Source organism: Synchiropus splendidus, chromosome 2 (assembly GCF_027744825.2).
Source record: "Synchiropus splendidus isolate RoL2022-P1 chromosome 2, RoL_Sspl_1.0, whole genome shotgun sequence".
Classification (NCBI taxonomy): Eukaryota; Metazoa; Chordata; class Actinopteri; order Syngnathiformes; family Callionymidae; genus Synchiropus; species Synchiropus splendidus.
The window spans coordinates 31,644,434-31,668,105 of record NC_071335.1 but is presented as its reverse complement, the minus strand read 5'-3'; the positions used below and the strand labels follow the sequence as shown (position 1 = coordinate 31,668,105).

The following is a 23,672-nucleotide window of genomic DNA, read 5'->3' as shown; positions in this document are numbered from 1 at the left end:
GCTTGGAATGGAAGTGGCTGAAGTTTTCACTGGGAGAGAATAGGGCAGATGGGATTAGAACCAAGTGCCCCTGTTGGACGGGTCATGTGGAAAGTTTGTCAACAAAGACATATGAATGAGGAGTGTGAACTAGATGGAGAATGTAAACTTCTTCCATGAACTTGCTGGATAGGGATAATTTAACAATTTATTAAAATAAATAATATAAACACAAAAGACAAACAGGAACGGTAAACCACAGGCGAGGAAGCACGGGCAGGGAGAAACCTGAAACAGAAAAGCAGGTGATGAATAAGAAGCCTGACTAAGGGGAACAACAGATCGGCGGTTACTCACGAGGCTCAAGTAACAAAAAGCGCTCGGCGGTGGATCTAAATCACACATGCATGAGGAATAACTATAACGCGGAGAAACAGAAAAAGGTAGTTTAACCAGTAACAGTCAGCAGCAAGAAGCAATAAATGAGGAACGAGAGTAACTAAGGAGGCGGCTGAGAAAAGACGTCAAGCACGCACAGAATTTGAAACAATAGGAGAACAAGAGAAGGAAGGGTCGAAGGAGTTTACCATGAGGACGCGGAGCAACCATCTGGCGACACAAGCTGGGACCAAGGTGCTGAAATCCATGTGAGGTTGACAGGCTAATGAATGCCAGCCGTGTCGCTCGACAAGCTGAAGACAAACAAGGAAACAGAAACAGAAACGAACAGGCAACAACAAAATAAAAACACGAGAGAAGACACGGATCATCATCAGAAGAATGGCTACCAGCGATGACAAATGCCGCGATAAAGACAACACAGCACAAACATTTGATAAAAACATATTTATTGGTGTATTTTGTGCAAACTCTACAACAAAGACCAACCACAGAACAGGATTTCTGGGCAACGCAGTGCATCTCAATTCTAGATTAGTATTTGTTGCACTCGAAGTTAAACAGGTATTGCAGCTGGGAGTTTCAGTTTCTCTAAGTGGGCACACGGCCCATAGTCAATAAAAAGGGTTCGATGGCTGTAAAATGTCTGGAGGCGTGAGAGTGTGTGTATCTGGTTGACGGACTGGAGACCTGTCCAGGTCATCGCTGTGGAAGACTCAAAACAAAAGGATAGAAGAGAACTATATCAAGTCATGTTTCACTATGTGCTGACCAGATTATCACTGGATGTTTAAACCTCACGCCTGAGGTTTTCAGATCAAAGGCTTATTGGAGAACTTGTAAAAGCGACAGTAGAAAAGGTTTAACATGAAGAAAAGTTAACCATCACATTCAGTGGATTGTGTAAGAAAGACTTGACAAATATGTACACCATTTTCAAATCGACAATGACGTTAACGGACACGAGAAAGTGAGAAAGTGCATTCATCATGGGAGCGTTACGCCTTCCGTGTATTCACAAGTGGTTGCGTGTCAGGTCGAACTGATTTTCTCAACAGTGGAAATCAGCTCAGCGCGAGGTATCTGGTTTGACTTCACAGGAAATGCTACCACATTCTTCTCATCAGTGGTCTTCACAGGTGGTGCCACTTCAACAGACGGCGTGCGGGGGGTCGTGCAGCTGAGGAGGGGAGTGGCGCGACCTGGAGCTTTTAAACATGGAGGAGATGTGGAACGCCTGAAAGAGACGACAAGACAGTTGAAAGCTACTCAAAGTGGAAGGTGACGTGTGACTCACCACCCAGTAAGCAGTGAGCGCGCCTTGTATGTAGCCAGTCACCACATCGGACGGATGGTGTCGGTAGTCTGATATCCGGGTCAGGCCGGTGTAGACTGCCAGCAGAACCAGAAAAAACTGCAGCAAAGGCCGCAGCATCCGAGCGCCACGCCATGTTAGCCGGGCCTGCAGGTAAAACTACAGGAGAAGAGAGTCCCTCAGCTTTGGTGCAACTCAGAAACGGGGAGAACATAAGAAGTTCATTCCACATCCAGATTCCCGGGCTAAGGTACGCCATGAGCAACTGAAATATCCTCACATTCGTACGCTCTCACACACACATGCACATAAACAAGTGGAGCGTCAACAATCGAGCAGTGAGGCGAGGTCGCACTCGTCTCAGATTGGAACAAAGCCGTCACTGTTTTCTCCCCCTCGCTCCTCTTTCATTCCCAGTTGGTCACTAATGAGACATGGGAGTGAAATGTGGGTGCCACTGTTTATCACAGACAGAAGCAGAGTGAGATCTCACCGCTAAATAGAGCATCGTGTACATTGCGAAAGAGGCGTGGCCAGAGAAGAAGGACTTCCTAAAAAAAAAAAATGGAGATATTTGAAATTAGAGACAACAAAACAGAGCGCAGGGTTTAGCTAATGCACGGAGCCTCACCGAGCCTCCTCCACCAGATGGCGGTCTGATTCACGGCAGTGTACATTAGCCACGTAAGTTCCTGGCGTGCAGTTTAGTGAGGCGTACGTGACGCCGCATACAGACAGGAAGTGCGGCCGTAGTCGACCCACGCTGAGCTTGGCCATGTTGGTCAGCGACTGACCGATGCAACAGCCGAACAGAAAACAGCCCAGCTCCTTGTAGAGGCTGGACACGTAGAGGTTCCCGACAAAGGCCTTCGAGCTGACGCTTTGGAAGCGCACGCGGTAACATTCCCCGAAGGCGATCTGTGGATGGACACAAGCGCGTCTTATAACGTGTTACCACCAAGACTACCAAACAAACAACAAACATGGAGGAATCCCTGAACAAAAGCAAACAAAAGCATCTGTTTGCTTTTGTTCAGGGATGTTTTTCACTACACAATGGCCAGGGTTTCCACTACTCTGAATGTACTTGAAATTCTTATACAAATATATTTTCAAGACAATAAAAGAGCTTCAGTTTAAATAAGGTGATATATATATATATATATATATATATATATATACACTGTATATATCCGCCTCGGGTTTCATAGAATTCTATGAATTATTAACATTTATAATCTCTGCTAATCTTTGTAGGTCATAACCGTTAAACAAGCCGTTGAGATAGGTTTTGCCACGCTTTTAACCCGGTTTCAATTTCGTTTCAACTTGATGCAGTCCACACAAGGAGTAGGTGGGCCACCTTGGGCCCCCAGGCCTTGACTTGGACACTGACAAACCCTCAGGTGCAACCTAAAGATGCCTCAGTTGCCAGTCAGTGAGTTGTATACACCATTCATACGTAGATGAGCAGAGAACGCAGCGACTGACCGTCAGGCCCGTGATGATGATCCCCCCAAGGATGAGCAGTTCATCTGATATGGCCTCTCGGTGCAGGTAAGGGTACGTGATGCTGGGGTCTCCACACATGAAGCCCCTGCTGTAAGGACTCACAGCCTTGAGTTCACATGCAAAGAAAGGGATGGATGCTGTTGAAAGACGAGAAGCAAACAGATTCAGGGAGAGCTGATGTGGGCGGACATGTGACAGTGTTGCTGCTGCCGAGGAGGCAACGTGAGCAAATACTGGCAGCCGCCATCATTTGTTTAAGCACAGGGACCCGGATCCTTCCAAAATAAGACGCTGCATGACTATTGAGCTGTGGATGAGGGAGGACGGTCGTCTGCAGCAAGGAAGCACTGATCAAGATATACAGTATGCAAATATTAAGGACATTAAAATACTGTAATATCGCAGCTGTTTCATACAAAAAAAACACGTGTAATAACTAGGGATGCACCAAATTGAAAATCTGGCTGAAGCCAAATAACCTAAGAAATGCTTGGCTGAATACTGACAATTCAATGTGGTCATGTTTTTTTTTTTTTTTTTTTTTTTTAATATGGCGTAAATAGTCGATAACAGCTTGAAGATTGAAGATTTGTACTATATTTCAGACTTGGCATTTAAAAAAAAAGGTTCTGTTATATAATAGCCTGATAATGTAAACTCATATTGTCAGATTGTTCATAAGAGAATCGCACAAAGCTTCTGCGAATTCAAAGCCCAAGATTGTTGAACAGTGAGCTCCATCGATTGGGCTTTGAAAATACAGAAAACACTTTGTACTCTTGCGCCTGATATCTGCGTGTGTGTTGGCATCAGAGCAGATGTGTCCCACTCCAGGTGGAACAGACTAACTTCCTGTTTGGTGTTGACAAGTTCCTCTACTGTTTGGGAACTCAGATAAATGCCATGTCACATACAGTAAATAGCTTGAGTGAGAGGCTGCCTGTTTATATTTGTCTCTACTGGAACCTCCCCTCCAGGGTCCCCCTGCTGGCCCCCACTCTTTTGTACCAGAAATAATCTGATGGGAGTCACTTCAACAGAATTGTGAGTTGTACTTAAATTGATAGATCACAAGGGTATTATAGGGTAGAGTAAAGGTCAAATACCAGGACGGGTGGGAACCTTCTACTGTTCTCCAGAGAACCCCACTTGCTGGAAGAGTCACAGGAATGTGAGCCTCACATTTCCTCTCCTCTGGGAGCAAAGAGAGCCGCAGCACTAGAAGTCCCCTGTGTGTGAGTGTGAGCCCTCTCTAGTGTGTGAGTGTGTGTGAGGAGAGAAAGGGGGTTTGTTTGTGACTTTAGTTAAACTCTCCAACAAACAAAGAGTGAATGCACTCTCTCTCTCGCCCTGTCTCTCACACGCACTCACATAGATGGAGGGATGGAAGAGGGAGAGATGCTGCTCTGTCACCGCTCACTTTAAACTCTCCATCAGTTTTGACCGGTTCTAACATGACATCAGCTCATGCCCTCACATATGGAGACGCCAGGGTTCATCCCGCTCACACTCACTTGGATTTATTTATTTCCACCACCATTCCCCACTGGCCCGCCTCTATCCTGAGAACGGCTGGTTGTCATGGAAACTGTAGAATTCCCTGGGCGATGCACAAAGCAGCTGGCACGGAGAGATTTCGGGAGCGCGCTCGAGAGGAAAACCTGATCCAGAAAAACCCATGCGGATGGAGACAAACTTTTCCTCACGCTCACTGTGTGTCACCGACTCGACCAGCATCTCATTATGTGCGTTAACTTTATACAAATAAAAATCCAACACATGTTGATGCCCTCACCTTTGGATCAGATGGATGAGTGGACATGCTAGAGGCCAGAGATAAAGTTGGGTGACAGACAGGTTTATGGATAAACATGGGAAAGTTGGGTGAAGACATGGACAGACACAACGGAAGGTGCATGGATAGTTGGATGTACTGAAGGATGGATGGAGTATTGGATGGATGACAGAGTGAGGAACAGACAGAATGACATGTTGAAAAGATGATGAAGGGATGGATGGGTAGATGAATAGAAGAAAGAATGACAGAGGGATGAATGGGTGACTGGGGTCAAGAATAGAAGGAGAGAAGGGTGAGGCTGTAAGTTCGTAAAAAGGCAGACGCGTGACTTACCGAGACAAAGGCAAAGTAAGTCCAGTGCCACCAAAAGTTTCCTCTGGGATAAAGCGGCTCCGCTCAGCTGCACCAGCGCGTCCTCGGTGCTGGGCTCCATCTTCCCCGCGGCTCTGGCCGGATCTGCCGTCAGTTTGAGCTGCAGGTCACAACTCTGCGTCCCCAGTTTGTCCAGCATGGTTCACTGAAGGCGAGCGCGGTTCTGGCTCCCGGGGTCTCGTCACAGGAAGATGGTCCGCTCTCGCATCTTATACGCGGTGGGAGCGCGCGGGACCGGTCCGGACTGGCAGGCGGGATCCCGTCAGCGCAGAGTTATGCTCACGAGCGGAGCGGAAAACTTCAGGTTGTTGCACAACTCACGCACACTCACTCACTCTCTCTCTTTCTGAATCTGTATCTCTCTCATCCTCACTCTCACTTTCGACTTTGCCAAGCGTGACGTCACCCTCATGACTCACCTCTTACCTCCACCATCGCACGCGCATTCCTAAGTATTCCTCATGGATTCTGCGTTCCTGTTCCCTGATGTGTTGACGCGATGCCTCGGGGAGCTTCAAGTCACAGCTTCTGATTGGCCACAAGAGTCAAAAGAATGACACAAGTATTCGTCCACATTCCTCCCAATACTATCGCTATTGTCATCACTTGAACACAATGTTCTGATGTTATATATATATATATATATATATATATATATATATATATATATATATATATATATAGTATTTATAAAAATATTATATATATATATATATATATATATATATATATATATATATATATATATATATATATATATATATATATATATATATATATATATATATATATATATATATATATATATATATATATATATATATGCAGCCAATGTATTCCAGATCAGATCAGATCAAGTTGGACATGAGATAAATCCCCGGGTGGGGCAGCTCATGTGTTCAACCACCACGAGCGAGCGTTGAACAGAACCATTAGAAACGTCCTCAGGCGTTTCAGTCGTTTTATTTTTTTTGCAGTGGCGTCCTCGTGTGGTAGAACTGGAAAATGGCACCTAAGTGACTGCTCCGTGCTATACTGAATTACAGCACACAGAATTAAGAGAAGCAATTTAGACATAGTTTTGAGATGACAAAGATTCCAAGATTCACTAAAAAAAAAATCTTTATTTTTTTTGAAATTTTGGCCATAAGTGGCAACTGCCACTAGAGGGCGGGATGCCTTTGTCATTTTCAGTGAACTGTCACTGGAAGTTGAGCTCATTCTTGGGGAATGAAGCTTAATATACAAATATCTATTTAGAAAAATGAGTTCGCAGAGTTGTGGGAGTAAACCCTGAATGATAACAGCAATACAAACGACATAGGCGCTAATATCGTGGTCCATATACTGGATCAGGATTGTGTACTTATTTTTCCTGTGTTTGATAAACAAGCTTTATACACCTCTTAGCACCTAGATGTGAGTGGTGTATGTACGTAATAAAGAAACATATATTTAAATATTATTGTCTTTTCACTCTCTAAGTTAAAAAAAAGAAAGTTTGAATGACCTCATGTTTTAGAGAGGGAAGTGAAAGCATGGAGTTTCCTGTGAGAAAACTCAATAGGCTGAAGACATTTTCAACCAACCCTCAAAAGACCCTTGTTTCTTTCTGTCCACAAGAAATTTCTGACAAAATCATCTCAAGTGTCTGGCTTCAACTATTGCGCTGTGGTAAGCCATTCAGTGTCGACTTGTGAAAGTTAAGTGAACCACGTGTATGTTTTGAACAGCTGAGAGAACTGCGACACTGCGGTTGTGTCGCCAGCTGTCGGTCATGTTACCTCCGAATGTGGGAGCTTGAGAAAAGAATGACGCAGTTGAACACAGGCCACCAGCCCCTCATGGGAAAGCTTTTTTTGTAGTATTAAATTTTTCTGTTTTAAATACAACACAGAACGTCCATAAAATATCCCAACAAATCCACCCAAAGGATAGTAAAAACTGCATTCCACACACACAAAAAAATGGAATTAAAGCATGATCCATTTAAAGATTTGAAAATTATATCGCAGGAGAAAAAATAAATACTATCCAAAGGTGTCAAGAGATGTCATTGTGCCATAATATATATTAAAAATGGCCACCAAATCCAGTTGTACTTGTCCGTTCTACTTGTTGAGGCAAATCCCAAGGTGAGATTACTCCAGGGCCCAGCCAGATCCAGCTGGACTCCACTTCTCAGGTCAGCACCACAATTTTAAACAATATATTCCAATATTTTTTTTTATTTTCTTGACATCAGGGCACCAGTGAGCTCTGAAAATCAGTCTTTTCATTTTCTTCTCAAGGTCAAAGGTGACTAGTGACAGCCCTTTACTGTCTATTTGTCTGTTTATTTCTCCATTTCTCCCTTTCCCATACCCAACGCTGTGACTTGTTCACAAGCTGAAGTCAAGACTGGTGCAAAGACGGCCACCATCAGCAGCAGAACAAAACAACTCAAGAAAAGTCGTGTCGTACATCAAAGGGTGTCCAGCCATCCATTGTCTCTTTTCCAGTCACGCGGAATCATGACGGATGATGAAGATCATTGCTATTGTCATGAAGACCATGACCATGTTGCTAACAGCGACTGGGATTGAGGTGACATAATGTTGCTCACATCAGATGATAAATCGCATGATAAATGAAGTGATCATCTTGACAGCATTGTTTTCTAAATAAAATGTATTTGTCCTGGAAGCGGACCTCGTATTTGCCCGCAGCATGTGACCCTCTCACAGTGGCTGTCATACTTTCAATCCAGTATTCATATTGCAGTAGTTTCATGCTAACTTCTCTCAGTACAGCTGCGGTTCCCACATCGCCCACACGCCATCCCGTCTCTCTGTTCTGGTCGGCGTGTCGTAACTTCTGACTTTGTTTGCTGTGGGGGCGGAAGGCACATTCGGAGAGAAAGCCCAGCAAGGCGGAAAATCGCGCAACAAGATTTTAATCTTCCGTCTTACGAGGTGCTGAAAAAAAAGTTGACGCTCAATTGGACTTAGTGGGAGGAAGTGCCCCGGCAATAGTAGCAGGGGATGTTGAGATCATGTGTTTTCATCACTTTTTTGATGAGCAACACCGTGGTGTAGTGGTTAGTGCTGCACCCAGAAGGCGGCAGGTTTCTAACACGTCGGATGTGTGTGTGTGTGTGTGTGTGTGAGAGAGAGTGGTTTCATAGGGAGGAGCCCCATCTAAGAACCTCTGAACCCCTGCCATGAGGGTGAGAAAGACAAAAAAAAAAAGCCCTGCCTCAGCACTATCGACACTCTGATCAGCCACTTCCCGCCACACGCACGTCACAGTAGCAACTTCTCTGTCAGGAACTTCCCTTCATGATTCCTTTACTCGCAGTGCCACTCTCTGCAGCGCAGTGTGTCACTGGGTGGTGAACTTTACATGATGAAGCACCTTCCTCTGAGATGCTGCACAAAGATTGAATTGGGAGTCGCCTTCTGATGTATTGCGGTGATGTAATTGATTGGAAAGCACAATTACAAATGTGGTACAGAGAAGAATGGAACGTTCCCTGGAAGGACCATAATAGCCGCACTCTGGCCACAACACTGAGGAGCTTCTCGTGTTATTTTCTATGGAGACCATCTGGCTAAAGAGCAACACAAAGATATCAATAATGCCCTCACTGTGGTTGAGAGCATGATTCAGCCAATCGTTTACTTGCTGCAGTAGCGGACAGGAGTCTAAGTGAAAACGGTTATTGTACATGTTTTTGAGGTACATGCTCAAAACAAATTCCTTGCTAGCAGCAAGGTGTGTGTGTGATTTGTCAAGACTTGATCATCTGGTGGCTGAAGTTTCATTGTTCCGCTGAAATCTTTGAGACATTTTAACATTCATTTCTGTCGACGTGACGTCTCAGTCGGACTCGCCGAGGAAACTTACGGACCTCACAACAAATGGACAAATTTAGAGCTGAAAACTTGAACGAACCTGGACTCGCACAAGCTCGACTGGGCAATGTGTGGCCCGAGGGCCGCGAGTGGCCGTTGTCTTGGATTTATGCAGACGTCATGAGGTCGGAGCAAAACTACGAAAGAAACAGTGTTTTTTTTTCATCATTCATTGGCTTTTGAATTATAAATTTGACTTTCTGGTCTCTATGTTATTTCCTTCTTTTTTCCCTACCTTTAATGCATAAAAATGTAATAAAGCGAGTAAGATAAAATAAGATAAGAACGTCAACGTCAACGGCAACGACGATGTCAACGTGAACGTTGTGCCATATTGATATCTTCACATCATAGTTCTCTCACTAAGAATATCCCAATATTTCTGATTTATATTTAGAATGTTTAAATGAAGTGCATATAAAATGAAATCATACTCAAAATCTAAATCAAAAACAACCCCCTCACCAATATTTATTAAAATCGATAAACAGCAATAGCAAATAGCAATAAATATAGATTAGTTCTGAATCAGTTTAAAACGAAACCTCTACTTGTGTAGCGTTTCTGTTTCAAGATAGAAGAAATGGCACAATGACTGTAGACCTACTTGCTGAGTAGTTGTTTGTCAAGCGACATAAGACCAATGAAAGATCAAAATTTGATCCGAAAACACTAGAATCAAGAAAAGGATCCCAGACACGTGCAACATCAGCATGCCTTCTACTTTACTACACAAAAAGTTTACTGCACTCCAATAATGGCATGAAACAGGCAGACATATTGAACACAGAAAACCTTTATTTTACGAACGTTCACTCACACGTCCATGACAATAGAGCTAAGAACCACTTCAATAGCCAAGGTGTGCGCACTATTAGGACTGTAAATATGTCTGTACTGCTTCTGTACTGACAACCATGAACCATGCATAGCATGATGTCATCGATAAGCAGCAGCTTTCCCAGGTTGATTCACATAGTTCCCTGTTTAAAATTTGAAATGTAACGTTAGTATTGCTTCTCTATCACTCTGCTTCCCACTGCCATGTGCTGTCGCTCTTCAGAAAACATATTAATATACTGCGGAGAGAGTCATTTCATTTGTGTTGAACTCGACTTTTCATATGTGAGTTCACACATTCACACATTCACGTTTTGAAACCAAGAATGTGAAAAAACGAGACAACACTGTATCACACAATAAACCAGAACTGTAATATTACATGGATATTCTTGTCAAATTGTTGCCAGTAACACACGATTAGTGTTTCCTCTGAAGATAACATCACAGAACCTTTCATTATTCATCATTCATAATTAAAAAACCGGAGGCCAATGTCATGTCTGCACATGCTGATGACCGCTTTTACGGCACGAGTCTTTCTCGTCTCCTCAGGGTTACCTCATGTGGTCCGCGATGAGGCTACAACAGGGACAGCTTCCATTGGCATTGAAGAAATAAAATACAATGTCTTCCTCCTCTTTCGAGGTAGATGTCCTGCGACACACCTGGGCTTTGGCTTCGCCACTTTTAGGAAAAAGATAAGCTAAGCTGTGTTTGCATCATTCCTTCTCCACCAAAGGTCACGGGGTCACAGGTCACTGAGGTATATCCCAGCTTCAGAAGGTCACCAGCCCACATGCCGACATCACCCACCCATTCTTCAGAACCATTTGGAGTCATGCATCAGCCTATGTGGCTTTTGGACTGTGGGAGGAAACCGGAGCGCCCCATGGAGTCCCACACATATGCCAACTCCACATAGAAAGGTCACAGGTTCTCCCTAAATCTCATGGACAAATAAACCACAGTTATGCAACCAGAGTAAAAGTGTTTCAGTAGAGAGTGAGTTGAGATTAGAATCCGCTGTCTTTGTGGTATTTGCTTTCAGATCTGCTGGTTCTAGGGTCTGACATTCTCTCCTGAATCTGTTTTTTTTTTTTTTTTCTTCTGCTCCTGCCTTGAGCTACTTTCGCTTTCCACACGTCGAGTGGAGACACGCAACACGCTGCCGTGGAAAGTTTGTGTCTCGTTTTCGGCCGTGCCTGAGAGAAGGCGGAGGAGGGGGAAGGCGCGACTTCCTCTTCTCTCCTGTCTTTAAAAGTTGTCCATGGAGCCCTGGGCTGCCACAGCTGGATCTCTCACAGACCGGACCTGTTACCTCGCAGGCGCTCGCCATCACGCTCATCGGGAAGGACCTGGACATGGATATTGAATCTCCGCAGAAGAGCAGCGCGCGACAAAAAAGCTGTTTGGACCGGTTCCTGGTGGCGTCGATTCTGCTGTTGTTCTTGCTGGTGTCGGCGGTGGCGGCCGGCGGAGCGGTGGTGCTGATGAAGCTGCAGGCCAAGTTGGACGCTCGGTCCATCGGCGCTGACGCCGGCGCCGCCTTGAAGGGCGAAGCAATAAATACGTACAAGGTAAGATTAAGAACAACAACAGGGCAATAACGAAACGTCTTGTCGACTTAAATTCATGTCTTTTCTTATGATCTATTCCATCAGATGCAAAACTTTGCGTATGTGGAGGCAACGAAAAGTAAGTTTTATCTTTATTTTTATTTCTTCCAAAACCAACCACAAACTCCATTTCTGTTCCTGAAAGCGTTAAAGCTTTTAGAAAGGAAATGAAAAATAAATAGTTCATTCAACCTTTATTTGCTGCGAAATGTCTGAACTTGATTCACCACTATATATAAATTCACAACAACACTATAACTAAGTGCAGCAGTACATGCTGTGAAGTACACGAGCTAAAGAGCGTTTTTTTTCTGCAGGTGAACTGAAGAACTCCATCATGTCCTGGGCTCCTGTCAGCTACGACACAGGGAAGTCAGTCGGTGACAAGTTCCATTTCAGCGAGAAACAACATTCGCTGAGCACCAGCAAGGAGGGATCTTACTTCATCTACTTAGACCTCAACTTGACGTGCACGCACCACTGCTCTGCTGGGCTGCTCACCGTGACTCTGGGTGACAAACTCACCTGCCAGGTCCAACTTCCAACTACCAAGGTAGCCACACCTGTGAGTCAAAGGTGCTGGACGGTGTCAAGGATGGAAGTGGACTCTGCCCTGCTGGCTCACATGACTGTACCAGAGGATGGACTCACAAACTGGAAACTGGAATTAAAAGGCTCCAATATGGGGATATTTCTTGTGGACTAGTATCTGACTTTTACTGAAACTCAAAGAAGACTCTTTTGCTGTTTGTTTTCTCTCTCAGCGAGGCAGGATTGTTCATTCTAGATGCTTTTCAAATGCTAATATTTCAGGATCGAACCTTCCGCCTGACGCCAAACACACAGACTGACCTCATTTGGTGCTGGAGACATCATCCGCTCCGCACCACACTCATTGAAACTGTAAATGTATATGGGGCTGGTGAGGCATGTCTTGACTCTGTAAATATGTGTATTTATATATTTATTTTTTTAAATTATCATATGTCAGTGTTGTTCGTCGTTAAACAGTAATAACACTATATTAGTGTTTCCGGCTTTCATTTTATAAATGCTCTCTGTAATAAAGCTGAGGCTTGTATTTAAATGGAGTTTTCCGTCTTTTTGTCTTTCAGAATAAATAAATGGTGCAATGTGATTGTAAAAAAAGGAAATGTAATTTAAGTTAATAATTAAAAACAATGACGCGGAGCTGGAAAAAATACATCCTCAAAGCTCCTGTGAAATGGACAGACTATTCAATAAATAATAATAAAAGGAAATGGAAGACGTGCCTTAAAATAATAAAAAAAGGAATAAGAACTTGACTTGAAGTTGCTGATAAAATGATGGACAAAAAATAAACCAAAAAAATTGCAAAAAGCAGCCTGTTTATATTGGCACTGTCCTTACATGAAAGAATGCTTATGAAGGACAACATATGCATATGGACCAATGTGTGCATGTTCATGCCATAATGTCATATAATGTGAATGTTCTTAATTTCATTTTAAATGCTGCTCCTATTGCGTTTGCTAAAATATTATGAAATATGAACACAATGCTTCACACAAAGATAAATAACTGAAAACGGTGGCTCCAATGGTTTATTTGTATTATTGATGTAACCCTGTTTCTACTTGAGCATTGAAAAACAATTCAGTGATCAAAAAAGTACTTCTGTTTCCCACATAATGTGTGATAGTGGTCAACCGCTGTAGATGACTGGGCTGCAAAGCATCATGGGAACTGTTGAGGTTCATTTCAAGTCACGGTTACTGGGGATATAGTTGAGATCAACCGGGACAAGGAATGAATGGACAGCAGGGCATCATGGGAAATTTCAGTTTGCATGATTATAGAAAGTAATTTAAAAAAAATAGTCAAAAGGTAAATGTAGCAATTCATTGAACTTTTCTAGTTTAGAAAAAAATGCAAAAAACACCTGGGTGCAGACAGAAGAGAGGTTGCACGATCGGAGATGAAGGGCAGCGCAGCGATTCGATTTTATTTTTATTTTTTGTTGCCGCCAAAAATACACAATTTTGCGGCCGTTTTTGTTTTTAATGGCAGTGAAAGATGTTAACATCAATGCCTCTAGAATAACATGACAAGAAATAAGGACTGCAGCAAATTAGCATGTAAAAAAAACCCCCCACAATGATAGATAAAAAGATAAAAAGTACATCTTTTTGATGATGTTCCATGAGTCGTGACAGCAGTGCGGTCATGGTCCTGTTACAGGGCTCTTGACAAAGTTGTAGACTGATGGACATTTGGATGGGCGGAGTCTGAGTGGTTAAGGTGGGGAATATTGAGCGTGGGTGACCGAAACAGTGGCTCATTAATACAGTGAATTATATGAGTACCTGGTGATATGTAGCACAGGCTCAGATTGTAGAGCGTCAGTAATGGCGACCAGAGAGATGGGCCTCGCTGTCAGCTGTGTTTGTTTACGTCCGCCCCGTGTAGTGTTTTGGGTGACGCTGCACTGCACTAGTGAGTAAAACATTGAGATTTCCTGGAGAGACGGATACTGTAGATGGTTGGGGAGTGTGATGGCGACAGGGAGCTGAGACACATGGACGTCCTCCCTCTGAAGCCAAATAATAAACAGATAGAAATGTACTGGAGTAAAAAACAGAAAAACAGGTTACTACAGCTTCATATTACATTTCAAAATGTTTTGCCTTTCAGCTTTCAGTTAAATTGTCCATGACGTTTCATTGGAGATGACGTACAAAACGTAACACTACAGCGAACAAAACGTCTGTGTGGAAAGGAAAAGAAGCAAATATCGTTCCTGACAGTGAGAGTGGTAAAGTGAGAGGCTTTTTTTCCTCCTCTATGCTGGAAAGAGGTTTTATATTAAAATGGTAAAAACCCCAAATGAAAGACAGGAAGGTGAAAGTAGAGAGAGAAAAAAACAAGCTATATAAGAGGAAAGTTCCCTGCAACAAAACCAAAGCGCAAAATTTCCTGTTTATTTACCATACATTGTGGTTTAGGTTGTGTAGGTCTACAATTCACAAGTACACATCCTGTGTTTTGGGAAACAGAGACGTGTAATAAACAAGTGCTCGCAAAATTGATCGGAAGCGACGACCAAATCTGTCGCGGTCTTTCAACATTGCAAATATCGCTAAACAGACACATTAGAAAATATGGCCATTTAACAATGATGCAAGGTCATAGTGATGGAATCGGATGACGTTTACGGCGCTGTTCTTAAACCTGAAAGCCTTGAATTTGATGGTTCCCATGACCTCGTACAAACCAATATTTTCCATCTTAACTTTTGAGGTATTTCCTTTGATCAGTCAGTGATGTAACATCTTTGAAGTTAGCCTCTTCCTCAAATCTATTTTTGCCTTTAAAGCTTCTTCACTTATTGCACAACTGATGGATTACTGAGTCTGGTTTTTCCTCATACTCTTCCTCTTCCTCTTCCTAGCTGAATATGCTGAAAAAACCCCAAACAAATTTGCATAGCAGATGATTTTTTGTTACTGTTTGGATCCCCCTTTATATAATCTGTTGATATGCCTATGACAGAGAACAGTGTCATTGCTGTCACTCCAGCTGTTGTTTCTCTGTGCAAGGCTTGCTGTCACTTCCTCAACAGATGGACTTCCCGACTGGAGCAACAAATCTACATCTTGATCCTTTATGAAAACAATGTTCAATGAACTCATGAGCAGCACTTGTCACAGTTCTGTTTTTTACAGACACTTATCAGTGTCATTCTGAGGAAATGACCTTGTTCTGCCGCCACACTCCTCTCACTCTTCCGCCGCTCTTCAGTGAAATGATCACTATCTATCCACCTATTTCCAGCACCTTCCAGGCATTCTGGCATTATTTATTGTCTTTTTTCCGTCGTCGGCCTGCAAGCCAGTCTCCCCTCACTCGGTCAACTTTCCCCGTCATTTTTCCTCTGCGCTCTTCGGCACAGAGAAAGTTTCCCCTGTACATTTGTGGGAAGAGCTGAGTCAGAACATGACCTCCGCACATCATTTCTTCTCTCCCCACTTCACTCAACACTTGTCTTCACCACTTCCTGCGCTTCACAGCAATGTGTGTTATGGTTGTTGAAGTTCATGCTTGTCATGCTGCTACTGTGTAGCAACAATCTGCAAGGCTATGATTACACATCCGGGATATGCATCTGCTCTTTGCACTTGATATGGTGCTACGTCTTTTCCGGACGTAACATCACCATTTATTTTAAATGTACAACATTTACTGTGACCTGCTCACACCACGGATCATTTAACAATAAACTTACCCTGTCTCTAGTCGGTCAAAATGATCTTTCATGCCTGTTAAAACCTGGGGGCCACATGCTGCCATGTTCATGTGGCCCTCATGAAAACTGAGCATATAGAAAAAGACACATTTAAGTTTGTCCTTTTAATTCCTCATCAGTTAACCTCTGAATGAGTTAAATTCATTTTGTTTTTGGTCATGATTTTCCCATCTGTTGACCATGTTTATGGCCCCTAAAAATGAATTGGTGAAAATGTGAACAATAAATGTAAAAATATATTTAGATATTCCAAGACCTTGCTACTTCAGTATGTATTTTTTAGGTTCTCCCATCATCTCAAAGTTATTTTGGTTCTTTTCTATTTGGGGCCCCTCACAACAGCCTCAGTTAGTCATGTGGCCCTTTAAGAAATGCCTCCCCTGGTCTACCTTGCAGAAAGAATTTGACCTTGAAATGGCCAGTCAAAATTGATTGCGATGTCTTTATGACAAAACAAAACAAGTTGGCTAAGTGAGTTGCAGGTTGACTTCACGAACGTATCCTATTGTTCTTAGTCTTAAATAGGCTTCGACTGCATTTGCACTACGTTTCTCTGTGACCTTCAAACAAACAGAACAGTGTCAATAGGACACATAGGAAGGTAGGTGTCATGTCCACTTTTCTCCATGCTTTTATTGTTACAGTCAAGTCCACGTTTTCCATGCTTTTGTTTTTGTGATTCCCGGTTGTGCCCTTGTTTCCTGTTCCTTGTTTCTCCCCTGCTTTTCGAGCGACGCAGCTGGCGTGCATTTGGTAATCGGACTCTCCCGAATATCAACATCTCGATGCCAGCTTGTGTTGCCAGATGGCTACTTTGCTTTCCTACGGTAAACTCTCCCAAGACTCCACTCTCTCGTTCTGCCTCCTAGAATATTCTAAATTCTGTGTGTGCTTGATTTCCTTTTCAGTCGCCTCCTTAGTTCTCGTTCTTCTCGCTTCGTTTCTATTATTGTCCAGTCGATCCGCGAGTGTTTTGTCGATCTAACTTTTGTTTTCTGATATGTCGTAATTTCCTCATGTCTGTGTGTTTTCCACCACCAAGCGTTTTCTGTTGATAGGACCTCATGAGTTATTTCCCCAGTGCGTTGGTGTTCTCCCCGTTTTTAACCTGTCAACACCCAAAGATGAGCGCCCAGGTTCATCCATTGTGTACATTCCAAAGTACTGTCTGTTGTCATCCTAGTCAAATAATGAATTGTATATTGGATTAAAGGTGGCTGGACTTAACTTGACTAAAGTGCCTGGTCAGTATCGCCCCCAGCAAGAAGGTCACCAGCTTGAGGTAGATATATTCCGGCCAACTGGTTCTCTATAGTAGTGAGGGTCCGTTTCCTCCTGCACAGTGTCAGACACAATAAATGGACACCAAATAAAAATGATTTAATTTACTCCAGCAATCATATTCAATGGATATGTACACTTCATTAACAAATGATGGTTGACATAAAACAACAGACTCACGCTTCTGTGACCTTGCTGCGGTCAGAGGTCAGTAAGTGAGGGCACCCCTATTTTCAACAGTTTCTCAGGACATAGTTGTCACATGAATGTAATGACGTTTTTATTATTTTGGAGCAGCAGAGGAACTGATCAAAACCCAAAGTAAGTTTCTTTTGGATGCACCCTCTTCCCTGAGTCTTCAGCGGGAAGATGAGGGCGATATCATGAAGGCTCCCAAAAAGTTTTGAGTGTGTCCAGGGCGGAGCTTGTCGATGGAGCCCACCGTGACGTAGATCTCATCTCCAGACCTCAGGTGGAAGGTTCCTGCCAAGAAACTGTCCCTCCGATCTTCTCCACCGACAGACTTGTTTGGACACTGGAAACTGGAGGAAAATAAAGCGGTGAGTCCAAATGTTTGAGAGAAAAGGAAGGAGCACCGATGTGAGCTTACATCATCGATGTCATCAGGTCGATGGGATGGTTGTAGTTTGCAGTGAATTTCATCACCTTGTGCTTAATGACAGAACACTTCTCCGATGTGTTGAGCTGGACTTTGTTGTAGATGTAGTAGATGCCTTCCTCCTCCACGATCAGACGGCCGTTTCTGTAGCCCATGTGCTTGATGAAAGCCTCCCCATCTTGACTCATCCACTGCACCACACCATGGTCTGATGCATAACTTTCAGAACCTGGACATGCAGAGTCAACCATTACTGCTGAGTGCTGTTCTCCATGTTGCTACCACAGTGGATGTATTTCACTTGTTCCTTTCCTGGCTGAGGGGCTTTGGGCCACTACACTACTATATTATTTTATTTTATTTTACTTTATTTTACTACAAGAAATGCACTCACATCCCAGGCATTCACCAAGCAGCAGATTTCCACCCATACTGTCATTGTCTGTCTGCATTATTGTTTTGTTTTGATCTATTTTTTTCTGGCATTCAAAATATCATTGAGCTCATGAAGAGTGAAACTCAAATGGCTTCAGTAAGACAGTAGGTGCCAATAACATGGCAGAACCTGCATAGGCAACATTATTGTGTGTGATGTTGTAGTTCTCATTTTCTTGTTGTTCTTCCCTTGAGACGAAGCATCTCTAAGACAGGAGGTCCTTTCTTCCCGTGGCAATAAATGAATATGCATTTTTTTGCACATTGTCTACATGATCTTTTGTATATCTTTTTGCACTTTATGAGAGGTTTGTATGTTGGTAGTGATACGTTGTGTATAGAGCATGTTACGAACAGGATTTCCCGCGGGATTCATAAAGTTTTCTGATTCAGATTTTTTTTTTTTTCCTTTCAGGTGCTGCCACGGCAGGTCCGCCTCCTTCACCTTGACCCACTCGCGCATCCTCCCCAGCCACACCTGTCATCCGTTGTTTTTCCTCTCCATGTATTTCGTATGGCATCTTCCCTGTATACAAGTCAAAACCATCTTCGCCTCAAAACCTTTCCAAATCAGCTGCCCCTCTGTTATCCTGGTTTCAAACCATGTTTTTCCCGCTCGCTCCTAATGAAAACCTGAGCAACTCTGCCACTTCTAAGCAGCTTTTTTCAATGAAATTATTCAATTTCACGTCCGGAGACAGAGGTGGGTGGTATGATGACATAGTATGATCTACCAACGTGTGGCACTCACATGGATTCAGTGACATTCTTTCTATACACTATAGATCTATGCACTTGATGCATTGACTCATTCATCAGTTGCAGCTGCTGCACTTGGTGCTCCTCTTTCCATTAACACTCAACACTCACTTGGTCAAACGCATAACTGAATAATCAGTTATTTAAAATAAATAAATAAATCCTGAGATATATATATGTATATTTTATTTTTTTCAAGGAACAAAGTGTGGGTTAAAGAAGGTTGAAAAACGCTGCTATAGAGCTTCCCTTCTCACCCTCACTGCTAATATTCTGTCACACATATTTTTGTCGGCTTTTCCTCCCTAAAGGTTCATGACGTGATAGGTTATATTAAACCGTTACGACTCTGAAAGGTTGTTACCCATCAGGTGAGCCACAGGCTTCTTTTGCTGCGGCTCCACAGGAGACTGGCCCATTATCATTTGATGTGACCCTGAAATAAAAACACGTCGGCGTCAGATATCACCAGAGCAAAGGAATTTAGAATTTGGAGACTGCACCTTCATTTCCGTGCACTGGATTTACGCCACTCTGTAAGGCAAAAACCACATTTTCATGACACAGAAATGTTTTTCTTTTACTTTTGGTATTACACATTTAGTTTGTTCCAACATCTGATGTGGGGTGCAGTCAGCTTCCTACCTAATAACCTGGTCATTCATATTCCAGAACTGGACTACGCTCTCCATATTCACCTAAGAAGATGCTCTTTGCCTCTTAGTTTTGTTTCATATCTAGAACCAAGATTTGTGTGTCCATAGATTAGAGGAAAATCCCCTGACAAACTCATCTTGTTCAATCGGAGGTCTGGTGTGTGACGGTACTGGTACTATCTATTTGTGGGTCGTGAGGTCGAATGATGATACCGTCCTCTATGAAGGATACTAAAAATACACGCCGATCATTCTATAAATAGAACCACTGAGTGGTGTAATATATTTGTTGAAGTAAAAAGTGGAAGTGGAATGAACAAAATACTTCTCCCGTCACTGACTCGTGACCTTTTCAGAGAATTCGAGTCCGCCATCATGAGATCCCTTGCTCTCCACGTATGCGGGTTCATGGTGACGTTGAGAAGATAAAGGGGGTTTCTTGAAAGACACAAACCCACACTCACCTCCGTTTTTTGGAACAGCTTATAGATGAAATATCCTTCCACAGCAAGACCCATCAGGCTCAGCAGAACCAGGACGGGGATGATCTTCTGAACCACCTGGGTCCAACTGGGTTTGCTTCGAGGCTGCGAGTGGAAGAGGGAGGCCTGGCTGTCCACCAGGAACACCTGTGGGCGGGAAGCTGCTCCACCCTCAGCCATCAGTCACATGTTACACCTGCAGAGGAGGAGAGATAAACACAACAGTGTGTTGCAACTTGGGCTGAAGACTTTCAGTGACATGTCGGCACATGTGATGCAAGTTTCTGGGAATGTAAGACATTTCTTCACTCTGTCATCATGATTCCACGCAGTTCTAACAAATATTATTTGTCTGTCTGGATCATGCGGGACAGACGCGTCTAATTTTAACAGATAAATATGGATATATGGCAACAGAGATGTTTTGATGACTCCGGTCGGGATAGAAGTGGGACCTTGTCCTTCAGTCCGCTTAGACTGAGGTTAACTTGCAACACCATTGAATCAGGCAGCAAACAAGGAAGTAATGTTGTCAGATTTTCTTGCATTTATCATTAGAATTCCTCTTATTATAGTTGTTAAACAACGGCAAAGAAAAGGCTCTACGTCAAAGCATCCATTTGAATGAGATAATCTTTAGTTTCTCATCAGATAAAGCAACAAGTTGACTTACTTCCTCAGGCAGCAGGTGAAGTGCCGGCGTACAGCTGTCGTCTGACACTCTCGCTGGTTACCACAGGTTTCAACACCACTCACTTTGCAGCCATCGTCAGCTTCTCTACTCCCACTGCTCGAGTGTTATTTAACCCGTCCAAGGAAACCCCCCCAAATATGTATCATTTGAAAAGAGGAAATGAGGATGACACTGGAGCACACGTAATGAAAGAGAGAGAGAGAGAGAGAAAAAAAAGAGACTGGTGCGATGGCATGTGGGTCACATCTCAACATGAATGCGAGTCGTTGTCCCTCCAGTTATACTTCCGCTTTTCATTTTCTTCTGTGTTCAAGTGTTCGCTTCTTTCGTTCAACCACATCGCCAAGGTTTTTTGTTTTGAAAGTCTCTCCCCCCTTTGTTTTCACACAACGCCTTGATGGTGGCAGTTTGGTCAAAGCTGACATTTCATATTGGACCACACTGTTTGACAAGTCAACCAATGTGCTGAGCTATTAAAACACCGCAAAACTGTACACTGTAGCACACAATGGTTTGTGTCTTCCAACGGTGTAAAGTGGCCATGTTCGTACTTTCACTGCAAGACTCCAGACTGCTCTTGTATGACACACCAGGACAAGTTTCAAAAGAGCGCCGCTGTTTTCCTTTCGGGAGATGTGGTCACCCTAATCGCATGACATTGAAAAGAAGCAGATGTCAGCCAAAAATCCATCTCTCTACAAAGTCAATAAAGCTTTGTGTCAACGAAAGTCAGTAGTGAAATATAAAAAACAGCTTTTAAATGGGGCTTCAGCTTCAGGAGCACATTTGGGAGGTGGTGGTTCAGAGCCGGTCATGGGATTTAGATCACAAAAGCATAGTCTGGAATGACAGCCATTTCATAATACTACCAGCTATGTCCTTGCATATGTCTCGAGGGAACTCCATTTAAATCAGAGGCGATGGAAAAGAACAGTTTGAACTGCAGCATGCTGCATGTATTCTATAACTGGCTTTATTTCAGCATCTGTGTGAGTTGTTGAGCTCTTTTTCCCCCAACATTAGACTCTATTTTGGATGAGTCGTCACTTGACCCTCTCATGCTCCTTGGTCTTTGTCAGTGGTGAACATACAAACCTGATATCAGCGCTGTCGATGTCTTCAACCACTTTCACTCACAGTTAGTTCTTATAACATTTGAGGACGTCAGTTATTGGATAATGGAAATAGTATTCACATCATCGGACCACTTTATACCTGATCAATTTGGGGCGCTCACACACACAGATAGATAGAAAGATAATAGATAGATATATAGATAGATAGATAGATAGATAATAGATAGATAGATAGATAGACAGATGATAGATAGATAGATAGATAGATAGATAGATAGATAGATAGATAGATAGATAGATAGATAGATAGATAGATAATAGATAGATAGATAGATAGATAGATAGATAGATAGATAGATAGATAGATAGATAGATAGATAGATAGATAGATAGATAGATAGATAGATAGATAGATAATAGATAGATGATTGATAGATAGATAGATAATAGATAGATGATAGATAGATAGATAGATAGATAGATAGATAGATAGATAGATAGATAGATAGATAGATAGATAGATAGATAGATAGATAGATAGATAATAGATAGATGATTGATAGATAGATAGATAGATAGATAGATAGATAGATAGATAGATAGATAGATAGATAGATAGATAATAGATAGATAGATAATAGATAGATAGATAGATAGATAGATGATAGATAGATATGAAATGTTTTTCTTTTACTTTTTGTATTACACATTTAGTTTGTTCCAACATCTGATGTGGGGTGCAGTCAGCTCCTACCTAATAACCTGGTCATTCATATTCCAGAACTGGACTACGCTCTCCATATTCACCTAAGAAGATGCTCTTTGCCTCTTAGTTTTGTTTCATATCTAGAACCAAGATTTGTGTGTCCATAGATTAGAGGAAAATCCCCTGACAAACTCATCTTGTTCAATCGGAGGTCTGGTGTGTGACGGTACTGGTACTATCTATTTGTGGGTCGTGAGGTCGAATGATGATACCGTCCTCTATGAAGGATACTAAAAATACACGCCGATCATTCTATAAATAGAACCACTGAGTGGTGTAATATATTTGTTGAAGTAAAAAGTGGAAGTGGAATGAACAAAATACTTCTCCTGTCACTGACTCGTGACCTTTTCAGAGAATTCGAGTCCGCCATCATGAGATCCCTTGCTCTCCACGTATGCGGGTTCATGGTGACGTTGAGAAGATAAAGGGGGTTTCTTGAAAGACACAAACCCACACTCACCTCCGTTTTTTGGAACAGCTCATAGATGAAATATCCTTCCACAGCAAGACCCATCAGGCTCAGCAGAACCAGGACGGGGATGATCTTCTGAACCACCTGGGTCCAACTGGGTTTGCTTCGAGGCTGCGAGTGGAAGAGGGAGGCCTGGCTGTCCACCAGGAACACCTGTGGGCGGGAAGCTGCTCCACCCTCAGCCATCAGTCACATGTTACACCTGCAGAGGAGGAGAGATAAACACAACAGTGTGTTGCAACTTGGGCTGAAGACTTTCAGTTACATGTCGGCACATGTGATGCAAGTTTCTGGGAATGTAAGACATTTCTTCACTCTGTCATCATGATAGATAGATAGATAGATAGATAGATAGATAGATAATAGATAGATAATAGATAGATGATTGATAGATAGATAGATAGATAGATA

The 23,672-nt window shown here is 42.7% G+C and overlaps 3 protein-coding genes across 3 annotated transcripts; 1 reads left to right on the top strand and 2 right to left on the bottom strand.

Moving 5' to 3' along the window:
• Positions 1 to 712: 712 nt before the first annotated feature.
• Positions 713 to 5,802, bottom strand: LOC128754029 (phospholipid phosphatase 3-like). The gene is made up of 6 exons (XM_053856334.1): positions 5,337 to 5,802; positions 3,185 to 3,342; positions 2,325 to 2,611; positions 2,187 to 2,244; positions 1,676 to 1,852; positions 713 to 1,615 (listed from the first exon to the last, which is right to left on the bottom strand). The coding sequence occupies exons 1-6, from the start codon at positions 5,512 to 5,514 to the stop codon at positions 1,529 to 1,531; spliced, it is 945 nt and encodes a 314-aa protein (XP_053712309.1). The 5' UTR covers positions 5,515 to 5,802; the 3' UTR covers positions 713 to 1,528.
• A 5,503-nt stretch (positions 5,803 to 11,305) lies between these two features.
• Positions 11,306 to 12,797, top strand: LOC128754030 (uncharacterized). The gene is made up of 3 exons (XM_053856335.1): positions 11,306 to 11,691; positions 11,776 to 11,809; positions 12,048 to 12,797. The coding sequence occupies exons 1-3, from the start codon at positions 11,476 to 11,478 to the stop codon at positions 12,434 to 12,436; spliced, it is 639 nt and encodes a 212-aa protein (XP_053712310.1). The 5' UTR covers positions 11,306 to 11,475; the 3' UTR covers positions 12,437 to 12,797.
• Positions 12,798 to 17,335: 4,538 nt separating this feature from the next.
• On the bottom strand, positions 17,336 to 21,181 carry LOC128754056 (tumor necrosis factor ligand superfamily member 14-like). Its single transcript, XM_053856376.1, has 6 exons — positions 20,924 to 21,181; positions 20,233 to 20,446; positions 19,616 to 19,646; positions 19,477 to 19,548; positions 17,910 to 18,147; positions 17,336 to 17,841 (listed from the first exon to the last, which is right to left on the bottom strand). Exons 2-6 carry the CDS (start codon positions 20,428 to 20,430, stop codon positions 17,658 to 17,660), a joined length of 723 nt encoding a protein of 240 aa, XP_053712351.1. The 5' UTR covers positions 20,431 to 20,446; positions 20,924 to 21,181; the 3' UTR covers positions 17,336 to 17,657.
• Positions 21,182 to 23,672: the final 2,491 nt, after the last annotated feature.

What these genes read in the sequence shown, in the direction of transcription:
- LOC128754029 (XM_053856334.1), bottom strand. Translation starts at nt 5,514, where the DNA reads ATGCTGGACAAACTGGGGACGCAGAGTTGTGACCTGCAGCTCAAACTG. An exon ending in CATCTGGTGGAGGAGGCTCG is followed by an intron (nt 2,245 to 2,324) that starts GTGAGGCTCCGT and finishes TTTTTTTTTTAG; the next exon opens with GAAGTCCTTCTTCTCTGGCC. An exon ending in ACACGATGCTCTATTTAGCG is followed by an intron (nt 1,853 to 2,186) that starts GTGAGATCTCAC and finishes CTTCTCCTGTAG; the next exon opens with TTTTACCTGCAGGCCCGGCT.
- LOC128754030 (XM_053856335.1), top strand. Translation starts at nt 11,476, where the DNA reads ATGGATATTGAATCTCCGCAGAAGAGCAGCGCGCGACAAAAAAGCTGT. An exon ending in AAGCAATAAATACGTACAAG is followed by an intron (nt 11,692 to 11,775) that starts GTAAGATTAAGA and finishes CTATTCCATCAG; the next exon opens with ATGCAAAACTTTGCGTATGT. An exon ending in GTATGTGGAGGCAACGAAAA is followed by an intron (nt 11,810 to 12,047) that starts GTAAGTTTTATC and finishes TTTTTTCTGCAG; the next exon opens with GTGAACTGAAGAACTCCATC.
- LOC128754056 (XM_053856376.1), bottom strand. Translation starts at nt 20,430, where the DNA reads ATGGCTGAGGGTGGAGCAGCTTCCCGCCCACAGGTGTTCCTGGTGGAC. An exon ending in AGCTGTTCCAAAAAACGGAG is followed by an intron (nt 19,647 to 20,232) that starts GTGAGTGTGGGT and finishes TTTGCCTTACAG; the next exon opens with AGTGGCGTAAATCCAGTGCA. An exon ending in GACCTGATGACATCGATGAT is followed by an intron (nt 17,842 to 17,909) that starts GTAAGCTCACAT and finishes ATTTTCCTCCAG; the next exon opens with TTTCCAGTGTCCAAACAAGT.